Here is an 18,169-nt window from a genome sequence, read left to right on the forward strand (position 1 = left end):
GAATAGTAGTAGTAGCAGCAGTAGTAGCAGCAGCAGCAGCAACAGTCAGGCCTTGAGCTTCTAAGGAGACTTTTATCTTGTTAATTGATTGGGCCAAGCTCTCCAGGACCAAGGACAGCTCCATAAAGAAAGATAAACACTCCAACCAACCTAAAGCTGACTGGTGGCTGAATGTCCGAGTCCCTCAAACATTATTACAGTAAGCAACAGCAAGACTTTAATGTTGCTTGTCTAATTAGAAAACTCTCACGTACTGAAAAACATAAAATCCCAGATTCTGGTAGGCTGGAACTTTGGTTCTTCAAACTCACCTCTCAGATTTTGCTCTATGCTTTCTATCATTCCTGCTTAATCTTTTGGGAAATCAGAAGGTGCCTTAGGTAGAATCAGAAGGAGAAGCTTCAAAAGTTAGTCCCTAAGGAAATAACTTCCAACTGTTTAGCAGTGCTTAGGAATAGCGAGTCTGACATCCACATTTGATTTCAAGCAGTGGAAGGAAGCTCCATGTATCTTTGCTGTTCTTTCTCCTTTCCCCCAACAAAATCCCTCCAACGGCTTTCTCAGCACTGAAAGCCAATAATTCTGCAAATGGCCACAGCAAAATGCCTATGAATAAGCCAGGCACACATAAAGACACAAGTGGACAAAGAGAGCTTTCAGCCTGATCAAAAGGATGCGGCCTGCCATTTCCTGCTTCTCCGCCAGCCTAGCTCAGTTAGCTAATTCTCCACGCTTCCCTCGGCAACGGGGATAGAGCGAGAGGGAGGGAAGAGACGAAGAGACATGACAATCAAGAACCTTACAGCTCCTTGCCTGATGGAGGTATGTTTCAAAATTAACCTTCAATATTTTTACTGTAACTCAGTATTATTCATTCTGGCATTCTGGGGGGGGGGGGGGAAACAACAGCAGAGCTGAAGTAAAGTAGAACTGTTTCAAAAGATTTTTAATCAGAAAACAGGCTTGAAATGAATAGATCCAGACTGTCATTTTGTTGATACATTTCTGAATTCAGCCTCAAGCTCTGAAATGTGGCAGCAGAGTTATCTTCTGATTATTAGTTTTGCTGTTTTTACAAATGCTTTAATTACAGTTTTGTTGCATATCTGTTTCTTACTGTAAACCACTGTGAGTCAGTTTGAATATGGCAGTCAACAAACCTAGTAAATTCTGCTTTAAATGTGTGATATAAACAAAGCATTCGATAGCTCTGCTTTTTAAAATACTTCTTCCTAGTATGAGAATGAATGCTCAAATCTCTGGACTGAATGCTTTATGCTATTCATTTGTAATACAACAGGTATTAGACAGCCAACTTCCACCAGGAATGAAAGTGTTAAAATTTTCCCTTGCAATATACCCTTTGGTCTAAGTCAAGACAAGAAAGTCCCTAGGTAGGGAGAGAGAAAAAAATGCAGGAATTAACCTTTAATGGTTAGCCTACAGTGGAAAAACAACGTTATTTTGTTCTTAGTTAGGAAGGTATTCTATTATTACATTGTTAAAGTCTGAACCAGCGACTCAATCCAATTCTTGGTTAAAAATCAAAGGCAATTGACGAAATAATGGTGTCACAATTTAAAAAACTAACCATTGTCAGGTTAAATGTTATTTGGATGCAATAGAAGACAATATTGGAAATGGTACCAAAGTTCTAAATTCCAGCAAAAAAGGTCATTCAGTACATAAGAGTAACTTTTTAAGGGATAAAGCAATATAAATTCATTAATCAACAAACTGACTCAAAAACTACAGCCAGAGGAAGTTCTGGATATTTCACCACAAAGGGTTTTTAGGGTGGTGAAAGAAAGCATTTCTACAAATAAATGCATTTTCCATCATGGAAATGGAAAAGACAAAGTAGTTTTCTTGATTTCCCACCACCACCACCACTCCACTCAAAAATGGCTTTCTTGTTATAAATTATTCCATTGCAGTTTCACCCAAACCATAATTTCTCACTACATTTTGCAAAACATGTTATGAGAAATTGCCTGATATGATATTAAGAGGAGTTGAAGAATTTGTGAATGTGAAAGAGGAATTTTAATTATTTAGGATGCAAAGTGTGCTGCCCTTTTTCAATGTATAAAATTATTTTCATTGATCCAAGTTTACATTTCTTGTCTCACATAGCACTATTTGTAAAGCAAACTACGCCCCATCCCATGCCTCCTTTATTTGGTGAGATTCTGGAGTAGCGGTGGAAAAATGGAAGCATCTGGGTTTTATATAGCTACAATTTACATTAACCATGGCAGAATACACTATTTGGCATACCGGTAGTTTACATAACTCATAGCCAAGACATGGCAATCCACAGATTGCATCTTGCCAAAAGTGCTTCATGGGGTTGTTTTATTCCTAGCAGAATTGTTCTTTTTTTTTTTATGGTTAGGCAGCACTGGAACTCATAATGGGTAACTTTGAAGGCTCCAGTGTTTGAGATTACCTGGCAGAAAAAAGCTGATAATTGGGATAATTGATCAAGTTCTCTGGGAGGAAACACAATATGTAGGAAGTAGCAAGAGAAGCGAGAATGTGGATATGCTGTTGGATACCAAACTCCTTACCAGCGAGCAAGTTATCATGCATGAGAGTTGAACCGTGAGAACTGTAGGTGGCTCTTGAAAATCGAAGCGATAATTCTTTTGCTTGAGAAGAAAGACTAGGGCTGACATGACAGCAATGTTTCAATATCTAAGGGGCTGCCACAAAGAAGAGAGCGTCAATTTATTCTCCAAAGCACCTGAAGCCAGGATGAGAAGCAATGGATGGAAACTAATCAAGGAAAGAACCAACCTAGAACTAAGGAGAATTTTCCTGACAGAACAATTACTCAGTGGAATGGCTTGCCTCCAGAAGTTGTGGGTGCTTCATCTCTGAAGATTTTTAAGAAGAGATTGGACAACCAGCTGTCTGCAATGATATAGGGTTTCTTGCTTCAGCAGGGGGTTGGACTAGAAGACCTCCAGGGTTCCTTCCAACTCTGTTATTTTGAGATCAGAGCAAAGGAATGTACTATTTGCATGTGGGAAGGAAGTCAAACCTTCCTTCCATTCAATCTTGCCTTCCCTCACCTCCTCACAGTTATTTCCGGGGCAAAAGGTGAGAAATTACGCTAAAACAAAAGATAACAAACTGGACAGAGGCAGAGACTGGCCAAAGGTGGTAGCCCATTCAGGTAAACATTCCTTTCAGGATAAACAAAAAATTCCTTCCTCTGCGTGACTGCAACCGTCTCTGCCTCAAGCAACTTGCCCAGTGTGTTCTATGGAAAACCCAGCCTAAATTTGAGCCTAGAACTTTCTTCTGACAAGACATTCTCTCCAACTTGATGCCACCCTCATGCTTTAGACTGGAACTTGCATTCTCCCATTCGCCATGGCAGTGAAAGTCAGTGGAAGCTATAATTGTTTTTACTTAAAATATATTTGCATTGGTATGGCATCTTACGGCATATCGCCATTTGGTAGACAACATTTTACAAAGCAGAGCTCTTTAAATTAAAGCATCACCATAAAGGGGTACAGTACTATTTTTTAAAAAAAACAAAAAACAAAAATCTTACTTTACCAATAGGAATTCTTACTTCAACTAAATCTGTTGTATGCCAAGTCTGACAACTAACACGTGCTTCCCCAAAACTGGTGCCCTTCAGATGAATACAGTTACAACTCACATAAACTCCCACACTTGCTGGTAACTTGACAGAAAATATGACAACTCAGCCCTGCAAAGGATAAGTAGTTATTAATCCACTCATGTTCTAGTGGTTATTGACGCACTAAAATGGCATCCACAAAAAGTGATGATTTGGTAAAAGTAATATTAAAAGCAAAATTTTTCCAGATATATATTTAACCAATTTAACAGGAATATAAGGTATGAGATCAGGGGTGTCAAATTCGCAATGTCACGTGACGTGTCACGATGTATTGTGACTTTTTTTTGCCATTGCCGGCAATGGGGTAGGCGTGGTTTCGCTATGATGCATCCGGCTCGCGGGCTGGCAGTTTGACACCCCTGATCTAGATGAATAATATTTTCAGACTATAACTAATTGCTCATAAACACGTAATATTTCTCTGTTATTTTGAGAGTAATTAAAATAACAAATACAAGGATGATAAGCTAAACATTTGATTGGTTCAACACCAAGAAAAACAAAATATCTGAAATGGGTTTCTGTCCTCGCACAATGTAATTACATATTCCTTCACCTCATTAGTTCTAATTGACACCTGAAATTATTGCCTAGGATACATAGTTTAAATTTCTGCATTTTTCTTACATATTCTGTCATAAGGCAAACACCAGTTTTATTTATCATGTAGAGTTCTGTGGCACATAAAGGCATACATGTTATCTTGCGAGCTAATATTTTTATTATTTTATCAACTTTATTGGCTGCCCATCTTACTGGAGGGTAACTCTGGCAGGATTACAATATTAAAACACAAAACTATATAAATAGAATACTACAAAACTATAAAAATATAAAATACAGTAAGTTTCATATATTACTAATATGGATTTTTGAATTTTCTGTTGAAAGTAACTGAAGCTATATCTTAGAAGGCAACCTTGCTTCAGTTGTAGCCATTGTTGTTAAAACGAATTTAATCCATGCCATATAAATACTTCAGAATTCCTTGCTGATTTTCCAATAGGTTAAGCCAGCTAGGTGCGTCATATGAAAATAAGCACAAGTGGTTTTCTAAAAAGGTTCATCAGGGAAGAGAACCAGGTTACTGGGATTGCTCTTTAATTCATAGCTTCTTCCAGTTAGAAAACTATTGGGGTGGAGGGGACTGGATCAATCATTACACAGTCTATGCTTTAAGGGAATATTGCTTGTTTAATATTTACCATTAAACATGAACAATTTGGAAGGACATTGGGAAAAAAGACAAGACCAAACATGAAGAAGCTTCAGATTGTACTTTGTAATCCTTCGTTCATGCTCTTCAATCTTTACCTAGCTCTGACTATTGCTTGTGCGTGTTACCGCCTACATGTACTAAAAGGTATCTTCTACACCTACAGTCTTTAGTGCTGACTTGCTCCGATGCGGTTGACCAGGAAAACAGTGAAATTCAAGTGGACTCTTCATTATCATACCTACACTACAGAACAAGAAAAGTAAGAATAGTTTTTTGTCCCCCTATGTTTCACAGATGAAGGAGCCACATGTTACTGCAGCAGCAGGTTCATTAGAACAAAGAATAGGGGTGTTTTTTTAATCAGAAGAAATAGGTTTTTTTAAAAATGCAGTACAAGATTTTATATTCCTATGGCTATTTATATTGGGTGTTTTGCAGGACATGTAGCTCAGTTCTCTTTTAATAAACTTCAAGAGGATTCTTAAAAATAAGTGAAATATTCCCCCAGAACAATTACTTTTGAGAATTTACTATATGCAATATATATTTTTTTAAAAAAATCTTAAACGCAGATTTCTATTCAATAAAGACTTTCCTCCATTTTTGTTCAGCAAGGAGTTCTAAACACTCTCTATTTGTTATAATGGATCATACAAAGTCATGAGACTTGCACAGCATTTCTGTTAATTATTACAAATATGTACTTTTATGGTATAAGTCAGTGGTTCTCAACCTATAGTCTGCAGATCCCTGGGGGGGGGCACCGCGATGTCATCACAGGAGGTCACCAAGGCTTGAAATAATGTTATGATTTAAATATTGAGTTAATCTTGTGGACCTGTGGCCACAAAAGGTATTTAAAGGGGGTCTGTGGTGAAGAAAAGGTTAAGAACCACTGTTATACACTATCTTGATCATAAATTAATTCAGCCTTAGATTTTAATAATCTTGCTATTAAGAATGCAGATCCATGATTCTTTCAAAGTGGAAGATGAGTTCATTCATTTTATTATTTGATCTTTATTAGCTAAGAGTTAATGTTATCAATTACAGCACTGTGTACTGTCAAACGCTCTTCCTTCCTATTCCCTCAACTATCGGTGCTCAACTCACTTAAAGCTGGGAAATATTAAGAGTTGCTAATTGATTGTCTGCTTGTGGAGCTTAGAAAACCATCGTAATAGTTATTTGTTTGTTTGTTTGTTTTTTGCATCCGTGCGTCTATTCTGCTTTTAATGTAGGATTATAAATAAAGGCCTCGTAAGACTGAGCAAAAACATCTGAAATAAATATTATCCCTGGATGGAGATGTGCATATTAAAAGGTTGACCTAAAAACAGGTTATTCAGTACATCTCGTGAATGCAATGAGATTCTTAATTAGCTGCTTCACACTCTTTGCCTCATATTCCTATGAATTCAGAATAAATATATTTATTCTGAATGGGTCCCTGATTTATCCAAAATTTAAAAAAACAAACAAAACGCTTACGCTTTTATCATGAATAAGGTGGTAAATAAAAGACACTTATTGCTGTGAAGAAACCCTAAGCCAAGAAAAAGCATTTGTGGATTATATATGGCCCCAACCCATATTTGTAACCCAAGTATCCCAGAACTTTACAGCACAATTTCTATATTTTGTTCAATTTCTCCAATGTACAAAACAGATGCCCTTCTGTTCACTAGGAAATGAGAGGAAAAAACCCCAAGCCTGATGACGACATAAATGCTACGATCAAAATCTGTGGACTTATCATTTTCATCTGATTTTTTAAAAAAACACATTAAAATTTGAAAATAAGAACAGTATAATAAAAAAATAAAAAAATGAAGTCATTGTAAATCATTGTGGTCATTAAGAAGGTCAATATGACCTGATTTTACTGAGTTACTGCAATTGTTAAGCAAAGCCTTGGTGGAGCAGTGGGCTAATGCCTCCTTAAGTAACACCAGCTGCCTGCAATTAGTGCAGGTTCGAGTCCCACCAGGCTCAAGGTTGACTCAGCCTTCCATCCTTCCAAGGTAGGTAAAATGAGGACCCAGATTGTTGGGGGCAATTAAGCTGACTTTGTAATAATGCCGCTTGGGGTGTGTGTGAAAGCCCTAATAAGCAGGCATATACATAGAATGAAGGCTATTGCTAAGCACATTGATTTGTGCTTTAGATTGTAAGCCGCCCTGAGTCTTCGGAGAAGGGCGGGATATAAATAGGATTAAAAAAAAAAAGCCTGTGGTCGAATGAATCCATTCTCCTGAATGGGCATTTATGACAGAAACTGGCAAAAAACAACAACAACACTATTGCAAATTGCAATCGTGTGACTTTGGGATGCTGCAATTAGTTATAACTGTGAGCCATTTGCCAAGTGCCCAAAATGTGATCATGTGACTGTGGAGGAGTTGGTGCAATCATAGCTTTAAGGATGGATTGTAGATATTTTGTGGGGCTCTGTGTAACTTCAATCAGTCATTAAGCAACCGGCCGCTATGCAATTTATTGTCATTTAGCAGATTTACATCCCGTCTTTCACTGTTACTTTTTTATAATAAAACTGGCAGGGACAAAAATCCCCATTTGCAGCCTTCCCAGGTGGCTTCCAAAAAAGCAATGGAGGAATCGTGATTTGCTTAACAACCGTGGGATTCACTTAACAGCTGCCTCACTTAATAGCAGGTTCCTGTCCCAATCGTGGTCAAAAGACGAGGACTGCCTATATTGCTTCAAAGCTGTGCAATGAGTTTCTCATCTAAGTTTCTGTTGTTCGTAAAGGTTTTTTTAAAAAAATCAGATGATGTAATATGTAGTTATGACCATCATTAAAAAAACAAAAACAAAGTACAACTTTTTTTTCTTGCTTCCAACTATTAAAGTAAACTTAACATTTTTTTAAAAAATGGGTTTGACTGACACAGTGTCAGTTTGATTAGGATACCTACTGAATAAAAATAATAACAAATATTCAAATAATACAGCAGGTTTGCTTGAGTCCCAATATAAAAAAAAATTGCAAGTATCTTTAATGATTACTCCATTTTCAAACAGTAATCTTTTTCAATCACAGGAATTGATTAAAGCTGCTCCAGAATGAGACAAGAAATGGAAACAGTCACGACAGAAAACGGAACTCTTCTCCAGTTTTATATGGAAAGAAAGATTCCCGAAAAGGTTAGCAAAACAGCAGTTATCAAGGAGCAACTAAGAAAAAGATGTTCCTGCAGCTTGAAAACGACGAAAAAGGCCATGCTGGATTTCTTTCCCGTGTTACAATGGCTCCCCAAATACAACTGCAAAGAATACATCTGGGGAGATGTTATGTCGGGACTGATCATTGGGATCATTTTAGTTCCTCAAGCGATAGCCTATTCTCTGTTGGCTGGCCTGAAGCCAATATACAGCCTTTACACCTCGTTCTTTGCCAACGTCATCTATTTTCTCATGGGCACCTCCAGACACGTGTCCGTGGGCATTTTCAGCCTGTTAAGCTTAATGGTCGGGCAAGTCGTGGACCGAGAATTGCTGCTGGCAGGATTCAACCTGAATGATGACCCCCAGCCAGCTGTTGGTGACCAGGCCCATTTGAACTTCACCGTCTACAATTTTACCCTGGCAATGACGGCGCATGAATGTGGGAAAGAATGCTATGCCATTGGGGTCGCTACCGCACTGACCTTCATGGCTGGATTTTATCAGGTACGGTCTTTTTCACTTCCATTCCTTAACCCATCTAGATTTTGTAAATGTAAACTTAAAATATGCCCCCTCTTAAGAGGCAAATACTTCTAGAGAGACAAGGGCAAACCCCATAAGAACAATGAAAAGCGACCCAATGTCAAACAGAAACAAGCAGAGTAAAGACCATGTTGCATCTTTTGCGCAGGTAGTCCTCGACTTACGAAGATAAGTTAGTAACATGGTTGTTAAGTGAATCTGGCTTTCCCATTGATTTTGCTTGCCAGAAGGTTGCAAAAGGTGACGACATGACCCCGGGACACTGCCCAACCGTCCTAAATATGAGCCAGTTGCCAAGCGTCTGAATGTTGATCACATAATCCCTGGGATGATGTAACGGTTGTAAATGTGAAAAACAGTCGTAAGTCACTTTTTTCAGTGCTGTCGTAACTTTGAACGGTCACTGAATGAATTGTTGTAAATCAAGGACCACCTGTATTATATTTGCTGAAAAGGAAATTGGAAACTTCTATTTTCTTTTCCTGCACTTGTTTCTTTGCTGTTTTTTTACTCTTTATTGGTTTATGTTCTTTGTACAACTTTTAATAAAATGTATTTAAAAAGGCAGATGTAAGCATAGCGAAACAAATAAAGAGCAAATAACCAGAGCAATAAAGCGAATGCCTGTAATTAAAGGGATTCTAGAAAAAAAGCCATGGCAGCTCTTTCTGTGAAGATTCAAATTAAGTTACTTGGCTGATTTATTTCATGTGTTTATTTAATTCAACTCTGAGCCACCAAATATATATCAATAACCCAACCTAAAACATCCAATTAACAGACAACCAACTCCACATCACAAAAACAAAGAAACATCATAGGAACTTGACCATGAGAAAGCACAGAAATATTATTTTTAATCTGCTGTTTTATCTGCTTTATGTTATAGTCGTGCAATTATTTCGTCTCTTTGTTTTTATTTTATCTGAGTCTAATACCTAGAGAATATTAAATGAGCCTTTAATGAAATAAATACAATTTATTTATTTAAATAAAATTTAAAGGCTAAGGAGGAAAAAAAAAGAGACCGGCTGTTTCCCTTATTATTTTACTTATCTAAAACCCACACTTGGAAATGCAAAGCTTCTCCCAGCTGCTAGGCTGGAAACAGATAAGCAGGCACTCAAAGATACAAGGAATTTCTGATAAGTAGATTTTTAAAGCAGAAAAAGAGAAACAGGGTAATATGAAACAATAACCAGATCAAAGGTAGAGCTATTTGTAGTGAAATCAAAACTGAAATTCTTGTACCTCCTTTTCCTACGTGCCCTGTTTGAAATCCTTCTTAAAAGCCTTTCTCTTCTGAATGGGAAAACACTTATCTCTTGTTTTGCAAACAGACTAATCCGTTTTTAGGCTATTTATTTGTGGCCTCCTGAAAGCTACGTCTCACATTGAGAAATAGGGTTGCAAGTTTCTCACTTTGCCCCACCCCTTCCTTCTGGTCCTTCTGAGATTTGCTAAATGCGATCTTAGCAAAACACCCAACATCTGGACCTAGGGATAGTTCTGTGTAATTTCATGCATACATAGAACTCTTTTTCAATGACACATCAAGCCAGGTCATAAAGAGATTGGGAGGCAAAGTAGGTTGAAGAAACACGGGAGAAAGAGGGTTAGGCACAGTAGTAACTTCTTACTTGAAACTTAACATTAAGAAAACCAAGATCATGGCATCCGGCCCTCTCAATTCCTGGCAAATAGATGGAGAAGAAATGGAGGTAGTGACAGATTTTATTTTCCTGGGCTCCAAGATCACCGCAGACGGAGACTGTAGCCAAGAAATTAAAAGACGCTTGCTCCTTGGGAGGAAAGCCATGGCAAATCTAGACAGCACACTAAAAAGCTGAGACATCACCCTGCCAACAAAAGTGCGTATAGACAAGGCTATGGTCTTCCCAGTTGCAATGTATGGCAGTGAAAGTTGGACCATAAGAAAAACTGAGCGCCAAAGAATTGAGGCCTTTGAACTATGGTGCTGGAGAAGACTCCTGTGAGTCCCTTGGACTGCAAGGAGATCAAACCGGTCAGTCCTAGAGATAAACCCTGACTGCTCTTTAGAAGGCCAGATCCTGAAATTGAAGCTCAAATACTTTGGTCACCTAATGAGAAGGAAGGACTCACTGGAGAAGAGCCTAATGCTGGGAAATATTGAGGGCAATAGAAGGGGACGACGGAGAATGAGGTGGCTGGATGGAGTCACTGAAGCAGTAGGCGTGAGCTTAAATGGACTCCAGAAGATGGTAAAGGACAGGAAGGCCTGGAGGAACATTGTTCATGGGGTCGCAGTGGGTCAGACACGACTTCGCAGCTAACAACAACAACAAAACTTCTTACATCATTTTCTTAAATGGTAAAGACAGACCTGCCCCATATTTGGGGAGTGGGTTCCTTTAAAATGTTAAATATGTGATGCACAGACTTTTGAAATGGCATACTCTTATTGTACTAATAATTGACTGGATAATTATATTATTATTATTCTGCAAAATTGTGTTCTTCTTTGGTCCAAGATAAACCGGGAGAAAATTAAGACATTCTAAAAAAGGTAAAGGTTCCCCCGCACATGCGTGCTAGTCGTTTCCAACTCTAGGGGCCGGTGCTCATCTCCATTTCAAAGCCGAAGAGCCAGCGCTTGTCCGAGGACATCTCCGTGGTCATGTGGCCGGCATGACTAGACACCAAAGGCGCACGGAACGCTGTTACCTTCCCACTGTAGTGGTCCCTATTTTTCTACTTGCATTTTTACATGCTTTCGAATTCTAAAATGCCACAAAAGATAGAAACATCTTCCTGCCGAATATCCGAAGCAGCGTTAACCCAATCTGTTTTTTTCTTGCAGGTTCTGATGGGAATTTTTCACCTCGGGTTTGTATCCGTGTATCTTTCTGAACCGGTGTTGGATGGCTTTGCCACTGGTGCTTCGTTAACTATTTTAACGGCTCAAGTTAAATACCTCATTGGAATAAAAATCCCACGCGCCCAGGGATATGGGCTCTTGATTATCACGTGGGCTAATATTTTTCGGAACATTTCTCAAGCAAATCTGTGCGATGTGATCACCAGCGCTATCTGCATTGCTGTCCTGGTCACCGCAAAGGAACTGGGGGATAAGTACAAACACAAGCTCAGGATCCCTCTTCCCACAGAGCTGGTGGTTATTGTGATTGCCACCGTGGTGTCCCATTATGGGAAACTGAAGGAAGTTTACGCATCCAGCATATCAGGTGAAATTCCGACTGGATTTATACCGCCTAAAGTGCCCCGCTTCCACCTTATGCAAAGAGTTGCTGTCGATGCTCTCCCACTCGCCATTGTTGGCTTTGCTTTCACGGTTTCGCTCTCCGAAATGTTTGCCAAAAAGTATGCCTATACTGTAAAGGCCAATCAGGAAATGTTTGCCATTGGCTTCTGTAATATCATTCCAGCTTTCTTTCACTGCTTTGCCACCAGCGCAGCTCTGGCTAAGACTCTGGTCAAAACATCCACCGGGTGCCAGACCCAGGTATCCAGCATTGTGAGTGCAGTGGTTGTACTGCTTGTGCTGCTATTCTTTGCTCCCCTCTTCTACAACCTCCAGAAATGTGTTTTGGCTTGCATCATAATAGTGAGTCTAAGAGGAGCTCTTAGAAAATTCAAAGATATTCCTCAGCGCTACCGCCTGGATAAAGTAGACGCGCTGGTCTGGTGTGTCACCATGCTCTCATCTGCTCTGATCAGCACAGAAATGGGGTTGTTGGTTGGAGTTGTTTTTTCAGTCTTCTGCATTATTGGCCGCACCCAGTGCCCACATGCTGCCTTGTTAGGGCAAATCGGAAACACTGTCTTCTATGAAGATGATGAAGAGTATAAAGACCTTCTCCCAATTCCGAAGATCAAAATCTTCCGATTTGAAGCACCACTTTATTATGCGAACAAGGACTTCTTCCTTAAGTGCCTCCACAACAGGACAGGGTTGAACCCTGCACTTGAAGTTGCAAAAAGGAAAAAAACCAGGAGGAAAGGGCAACAAAATCTGGACAATAAACTAGGACAGAAAGAAATGTCACCATGCTTGGCTGCTGAAGGCGGTGACTTTCATACAATCATCATCGACTGCTCTTCCATTCCATTTCTGGACACAGCTGGGGTGAGCACATTAAAAGAAACTTTCAAAGACTATCAGGAACTGGAGATCAGCATGCATTTGGCTTGTTGTAATCCTTCGGTGATAGCTTCCCTGGACAAAGGAGGCTACTTTAAGAGTGCAGACAAAGACATGCACGAATTGCTGTTTCATAGTATATCAAGTGCTGTCCAGTTTGTAAGAGAGAGGGAAATTACAAGTGACGACTCTGTTGTCTAGTCCAGTAATTGGCAGTTTGGAGATTCTGTGTTCATTATAGACAGATTGTGGTTTCACAACATGCCTGAACTGAATTCTTCCTCGAAACCCATTGGATTATATTGAACACATTCCCAAAGCCTTTAGTTAAGTACTGTAACACCCCGCCCCCTCAAAAATGAAATCTTAATCAAATAAAGTTAGACATTGTCTATGGTTCAATGTAACTAGAAAGAAAATACGTTTTGTTCTAACTCTGATCATTGGATGGTGTTTTGAACCCTGCCATGGGCTCCTGTGTTCCTCATCCTATTCTTCATCTGAAGGAAGGAGACCAAAAGTGTCTATCCTCAGTGCTGAAAAAAGCAACGTTTGCCCTTACCTTCAATCTCAAGGAAATGTGACTTATTTCAAGTGTTTCTTTAAGCAAATAAGGTTCAAGGTGGTGTTTGCTGAAGAATTTGTTAACTAGCTGCAACTCATTTTTGTAACCCTAAACCATTAATTAGCAGTGTATCTGCCTCAAGATATACTGTACTCTTAAGTCTTCTTTACTGAAGATGAGGTGTTTTTTTTCATGGAGTCTTGTACTTCTTTTTTTTTCAAACTTCCTTTTCAAGGTTTTATCCAGCATGAGGATGAATGAAAGCTCTATTTCGTGATTTATCTTAAGAGCAGTTAAGAAGCCTCGTTTGGAAAGGACAAGCCACACAGAGAAAATAGCTTCACTTCCTTATGTCGGAGGTTCTCTGCTTGCTAAATTGCAGAGCATCTTCTCCAAAAACAGTATTTTAAACGTATGTCCTATCAACATGAAACACCTCACCGCATTTTGTGATTAAAGACAAAATCGATGCCTTTCGCTGTAGCAGAAATCGTCTTGCTATCTAGGGCAGACATGTCAAACTCGCAATGCCACGTGACGTCGCGCAACGTATCGAAACTTTTTCCCCATTGCCAGCAATGGGGTGGGCGTGGTTTGCTCGTGTTACGTCTGGCCCGTGGGCCGGCAGTTTGACAGCCCTGATCTAGGGCATTTTAATCAATAACAGAGAAGACTTAATTGTATTTTTTCCCCTAAACCATAACTGCAGGTAGTCCTTGACTTAAGACCAGAACTGAGCCCAAAATTTATGTTGCTAAGTGTGATAAGTTAAGTAATTTTTACTCCATTTTATGACCTTTCTTGACACAATTGTTGAGTGAATCCCTGCAGTTGTTTAGTAACACAGCTGTTAAATGAATCTCTCTTCCTTATTGACTTTGCTTGTCAAAAGGTTGCAAAAGACCCCAGCACACTGCAACTGTCATAAATATGAGTCCATTACCAAGCGTCTGAATTTTGATCACATGATCATGGGGATGCTGAAAGGGTTGTGTGTGTGAAAAATGGCTGTAAGTCAGTTTTTTCAGTGCTGTTGTAACTTTGAATGGTCACTAAATGAATGGTTGTAAGTCGAGGACAACCTGGACTTTATTTTTGGGAACTAGGAGAAGGCATGATAAGTGTTCCAATATCTAAATGTTTGCCATAAAGAAGAGGGGGAGGGTCAATCTATTCTCCAAAGCTGTAATAGATGAATTAACATTGTGCATAATAACAAATTTAAGGAAACCTTTCCTATTGTTTCTTCAGAGATCCATCACACACACACATGTTCCAAATTACAGTTCTGATATATATTCTTGCAATTTTAACTCACTGTCTGAAAAAATTCTGAACTGGAAGTCAGCTGCTTCTTTAAATGAACTCCAAATGTTTTTTTTAAAAAGATAATTATTGATTCAATGCCCATCAGAAGAGAGGGTAGTACATAGTTCTTCACTACCCCTTGCAGCGAGTATATATAAATTCTACTGAAAACTAATTGCTGTTCATAAATCTGGCTTGTACGTAAATAAATAAATACATACATCTTATACCAGTGAGCACATTTAAGTTCCTCTGACTGGACTTTCCATTGAAGCAGGCCCAATTCAAAGTACCATAAAGAATCACATACACTCAAAGAAGCTATACGGACCACGGAGTCCAAACCCCTTGTGCTACTCAGTACTAAAATCCAAATAAAACTATCCTCATTCGTGCGCTCCTTGAACTCTGCTTGAATACATCTAGCGAAATGAATCTAGCACCTTCCAGGTAATCATCTCACATCACTCACATTTCTCCAAATATAAACCTTGCTTACTCACTTTCTGAGGATGGAAATTGGAAGGTTAGTCAAGAATAATGTACCCCTATCTTAATTGACATGTTTTATCTGTCTGGCTTGCACTATTTATTGCTTTGTGATCAAAGACAAACCACACTGTGTCCACAGAGCAGCCATGCCAGTCTGTTTTTTTTCTCAGAAACAACAGAAGTATCATCTTTTTCTACCCTATTCTGAGAGGCTACACAGACATCTTCTAAATTTATAAGAAAATACAAAAAAATACAAGACCCTAATCAAGGGATTTCACATGCAAAGGACACCTCTTAATTATTCAACCGTAAAATCACCTTTAAAGCAAAAATGCTGTCCTAAGCATTTTCTAGGTAGTCCCTGTAGTAATCAACCAGGCCCAATGCAAGCTGAGATGTTATGTTTTAGAATATGCTAAATGATTCCTTATGAATATGCATGCTGGGAACTCTTGTAATAACATATTTCAAAAAACATTTTCTGGTATAAGAAATTATTTTGAAAAGCTAGTTTTTCATCCAAACTAAGCATAGCTTACAAATGGTTCCCAAGTTGTCTCTTAATCACACAGTTCTTTAATTCAGGAAAAACTTTTTGACCACCTAGAGACAAACCTAAAAAAAAAAACTACAAATGAAAGGGAGTAAAGAATTTAACTTACACAGCTTGAATAAGTTCCAGCAGCCAATGGATTCGAATTTGTTCAATACCATTTTGTGGCACAGATGAAATATAAGCCAAATTAATTATTTGGTCTTTACTGAGATTAAACAAATCTGCTTGTCTGTGTGGTAGAGGAGGACTGAAAAAAATAAGGAAAATATATTATTTAATATAGTTAATACTTTTGAGATCTTAAAATTCCTCACATCAGATATCTTAACAGTCCATATAACAGCTTTCTAAATGGAGATTTCTTATCAGCTGGCAGAACTCAGATATTGACAGCCCTCACTTTCCAACCACACCTGGGACTGGCAAATTCTACTGGGACAAGGCAGTCATAAAGTAAAAAATAATAATCATGTGACTGTATCCAATTTGTTAAGTGAACCACTCAAGGTTGATTTAGCACAGCATCATGTGACTTTCTGCTGACTTCCACATTGACTTTGCTTGTCGGAAGCTGACTATGAAATTCACAAATGACAGTCATGAAACTCTGGGACATTGTGACAACTGCAGCATTGAAAACTGGTTGTAGATCTTTCTCCCCTCTTTTCCTTTTTATTCTCTTCAGAAAACTATGGAAGATCCCTTCTGAAATATTTCCCATGCCCCCCCCTTCTTCTATGGCAGGGGTGGGGAACTTTGGCCCTTTTATGATTTGCGGACCAACTCCCAGAATTCCTGAACCAGTATGAGTTCCTTTTAAATCTTAAGAGATCATGACAGGGGAAAAAAATAGGAGGGAGAGCTGCAGACTGGATCATCAGCGTGTAAAAAATATCTTAGCCCATAGGACAGGGGTGGGGGAACCTTGGCTCATGAATTCTGGGAGTTGAAGTCCACATGTCCTAAAAGGGTCAAGATTCCCCCCCTTCTATGGGCTAAGATATCTTTTACATGCTGATGATCCAGTCTGCAGCTCTCCCTCCTATCTCTCAAGGTCATCTCCACATATCATTAAAGATACACACACTGCGATTGGGGAAGGAGAAAACACAGAGGGCCTCTCCTTATCACCATTAACTACCAAGCTGCACCCCAAGGCTGAAGGGAGCTACAGTGGGGAGTCCCAAAGGATTCAGAGAGAGAGAGAGATTGAAAACTTCCAACCTTTCACCTTCTGCTCATCTTTTCTGCTATCATTGGGTGGCCCAATATTTTTATTTTTCATATCTCTGAACCACCCATCTTTCTTAGGGATATATTATTTGTATATTGCAAAAAGAGGGATGGTTGCATTAGATCATAGCTTGCCTATGGGGTTCATAGTTTGAGATTTCGAAGAAGGTATTTCTGAATTCATAGCTCATATTTCCACAATGCAATTATGCTTTCTTAAAGAAATAATTCTTGCTATAATGTGCCAAAGCGTCTTTGGAATTGCAACCTAACTTCAGGGCTAAAGGAAATTGTATTAAGTCTCACTTTGAGCACAGGCAATTCACATATAAAAACCACATCACAAACCAATCTTGAAAAGTCATTGGTATCTATCGGATAGAGGAATGCCTATGTTGATTACCTTTGCTTTATCTTACTTTTGTACTATAAAAAAGGGAAAACTTGGGACTTTGCGAAGTTAACTGCAGATATATAAATAATCTGTCTTCAATTTGCTGATTTCAAACTGCAAACCTCATGACCTCACTGCATAAACAACCCGTCATTCCTTACCAATATCCCGTGCTTTTCCAAAAATGCCTCAACTCGCCTATAGGGCGCGAGAGATCCACGTTTATATGAACAGACCCCACAGTGGTTTTCATTACGATTAGGCTCAATAACCCCGCCAAGTTCCATGTTTTATCCAACTTCATAGCGCAAAGGACCTGAATTTCCCCCGCCTTTCTAGCTGGCGCTTGACACCCCTATCCGGCACATTCTATTCCTCAAAATGGGGGGAGCAAGTTGATATCCAAACTATTATTAGCTATTTTTTTCCTGCTTTACGACCCCATGTTATCTTCCCTAATATAGATTTTTAGGAGAAAATGGACATTGGAGACATTACTGCCTCCTGTTGTATTCCCTAACTGCTCTCACCGTATTTTTGTCCATACCCCCCCCAACCTTCTTTACCAAATACGGTCGCTCCCTCCATTTTGCTTCCTGCTTTTCCTTTCAAGCCGGATCGCATTTTGTGCCAAAAGCAAGCGAACGGTTTCCGTCCGATGCCAAGTGAAAGCCTCGTCGGACGGAGCTGTCTCGCAAGAAATTTATCCTTATTGGAGTAAAAAAAAACCCCAGCCAGTACTAGGGGGCGCATTTCCGAGGAAACGGAAGGATTGCGATGGGAGAGGAAAACAAAGGCTGTAATCAATGAATTTATTTTATTTTATTTATTTATTTTAATTCCATTTGTATCCCGC

General features: G+C 39.1%; 2 protein-coding genes across 2 annotated transcripts in view; one reads left to right on the forward strand and one right to left on the reverse strand.

The window, feature by feature from the left end:
* IDUA (alpha-L-iduronidase) overlaps window positions 1-17,617 on the reverse strand; it is a gene marked incomplete at its 5' end in the record, with an annotated part of 49,818 nt that extends 32,201 nt beyond the window's left edge. The window contains 2 exons of the mRNA XM_081320326.1: window positions 15,793-15,933; window positions 17,475-17,617. Coding sequence (XP_081176452.1) covers window positions 15,793-15,933; window positions 17,475-17,617 — 284 coding nt within the window. The remainder of the gene's footprint in view (window positions 1-15,792; window positions 15,934-17,474) is intronic.
* Window positions 7,974-13,072, forward strand: SLC26A1 (solute carrier family 26 member 1; the record flags this gene model as incomplete). Its single annotated transcript, XM_081317037.1, has 2 exons — window positions 7,974-8,579; window positions 11,461-13,072. The coding sequence occupies 2 exons, from the start codon at window positions 7,974-7,976 to the stop codon at window positions 12,961-12,963; spliced, it is 2,109 nt and encodes a 702-aa protein (XP_081173163.1). The 3' UTR covers window positions 12,964-13,072.
* Window positions 17,618-18,169: the final 552 nt, after the last annotated feature.

The sequence above is a fragment of the Vipera berus genome, assembly GCF_964194415.1.
Source record: "Vipera berus genome assembly, chromosome: 2".
NCBI lineage: Eukaryota > Metazoa > Chordata > Lepidosauria > Squamata > Viperidae > Vipera > Vipera berus.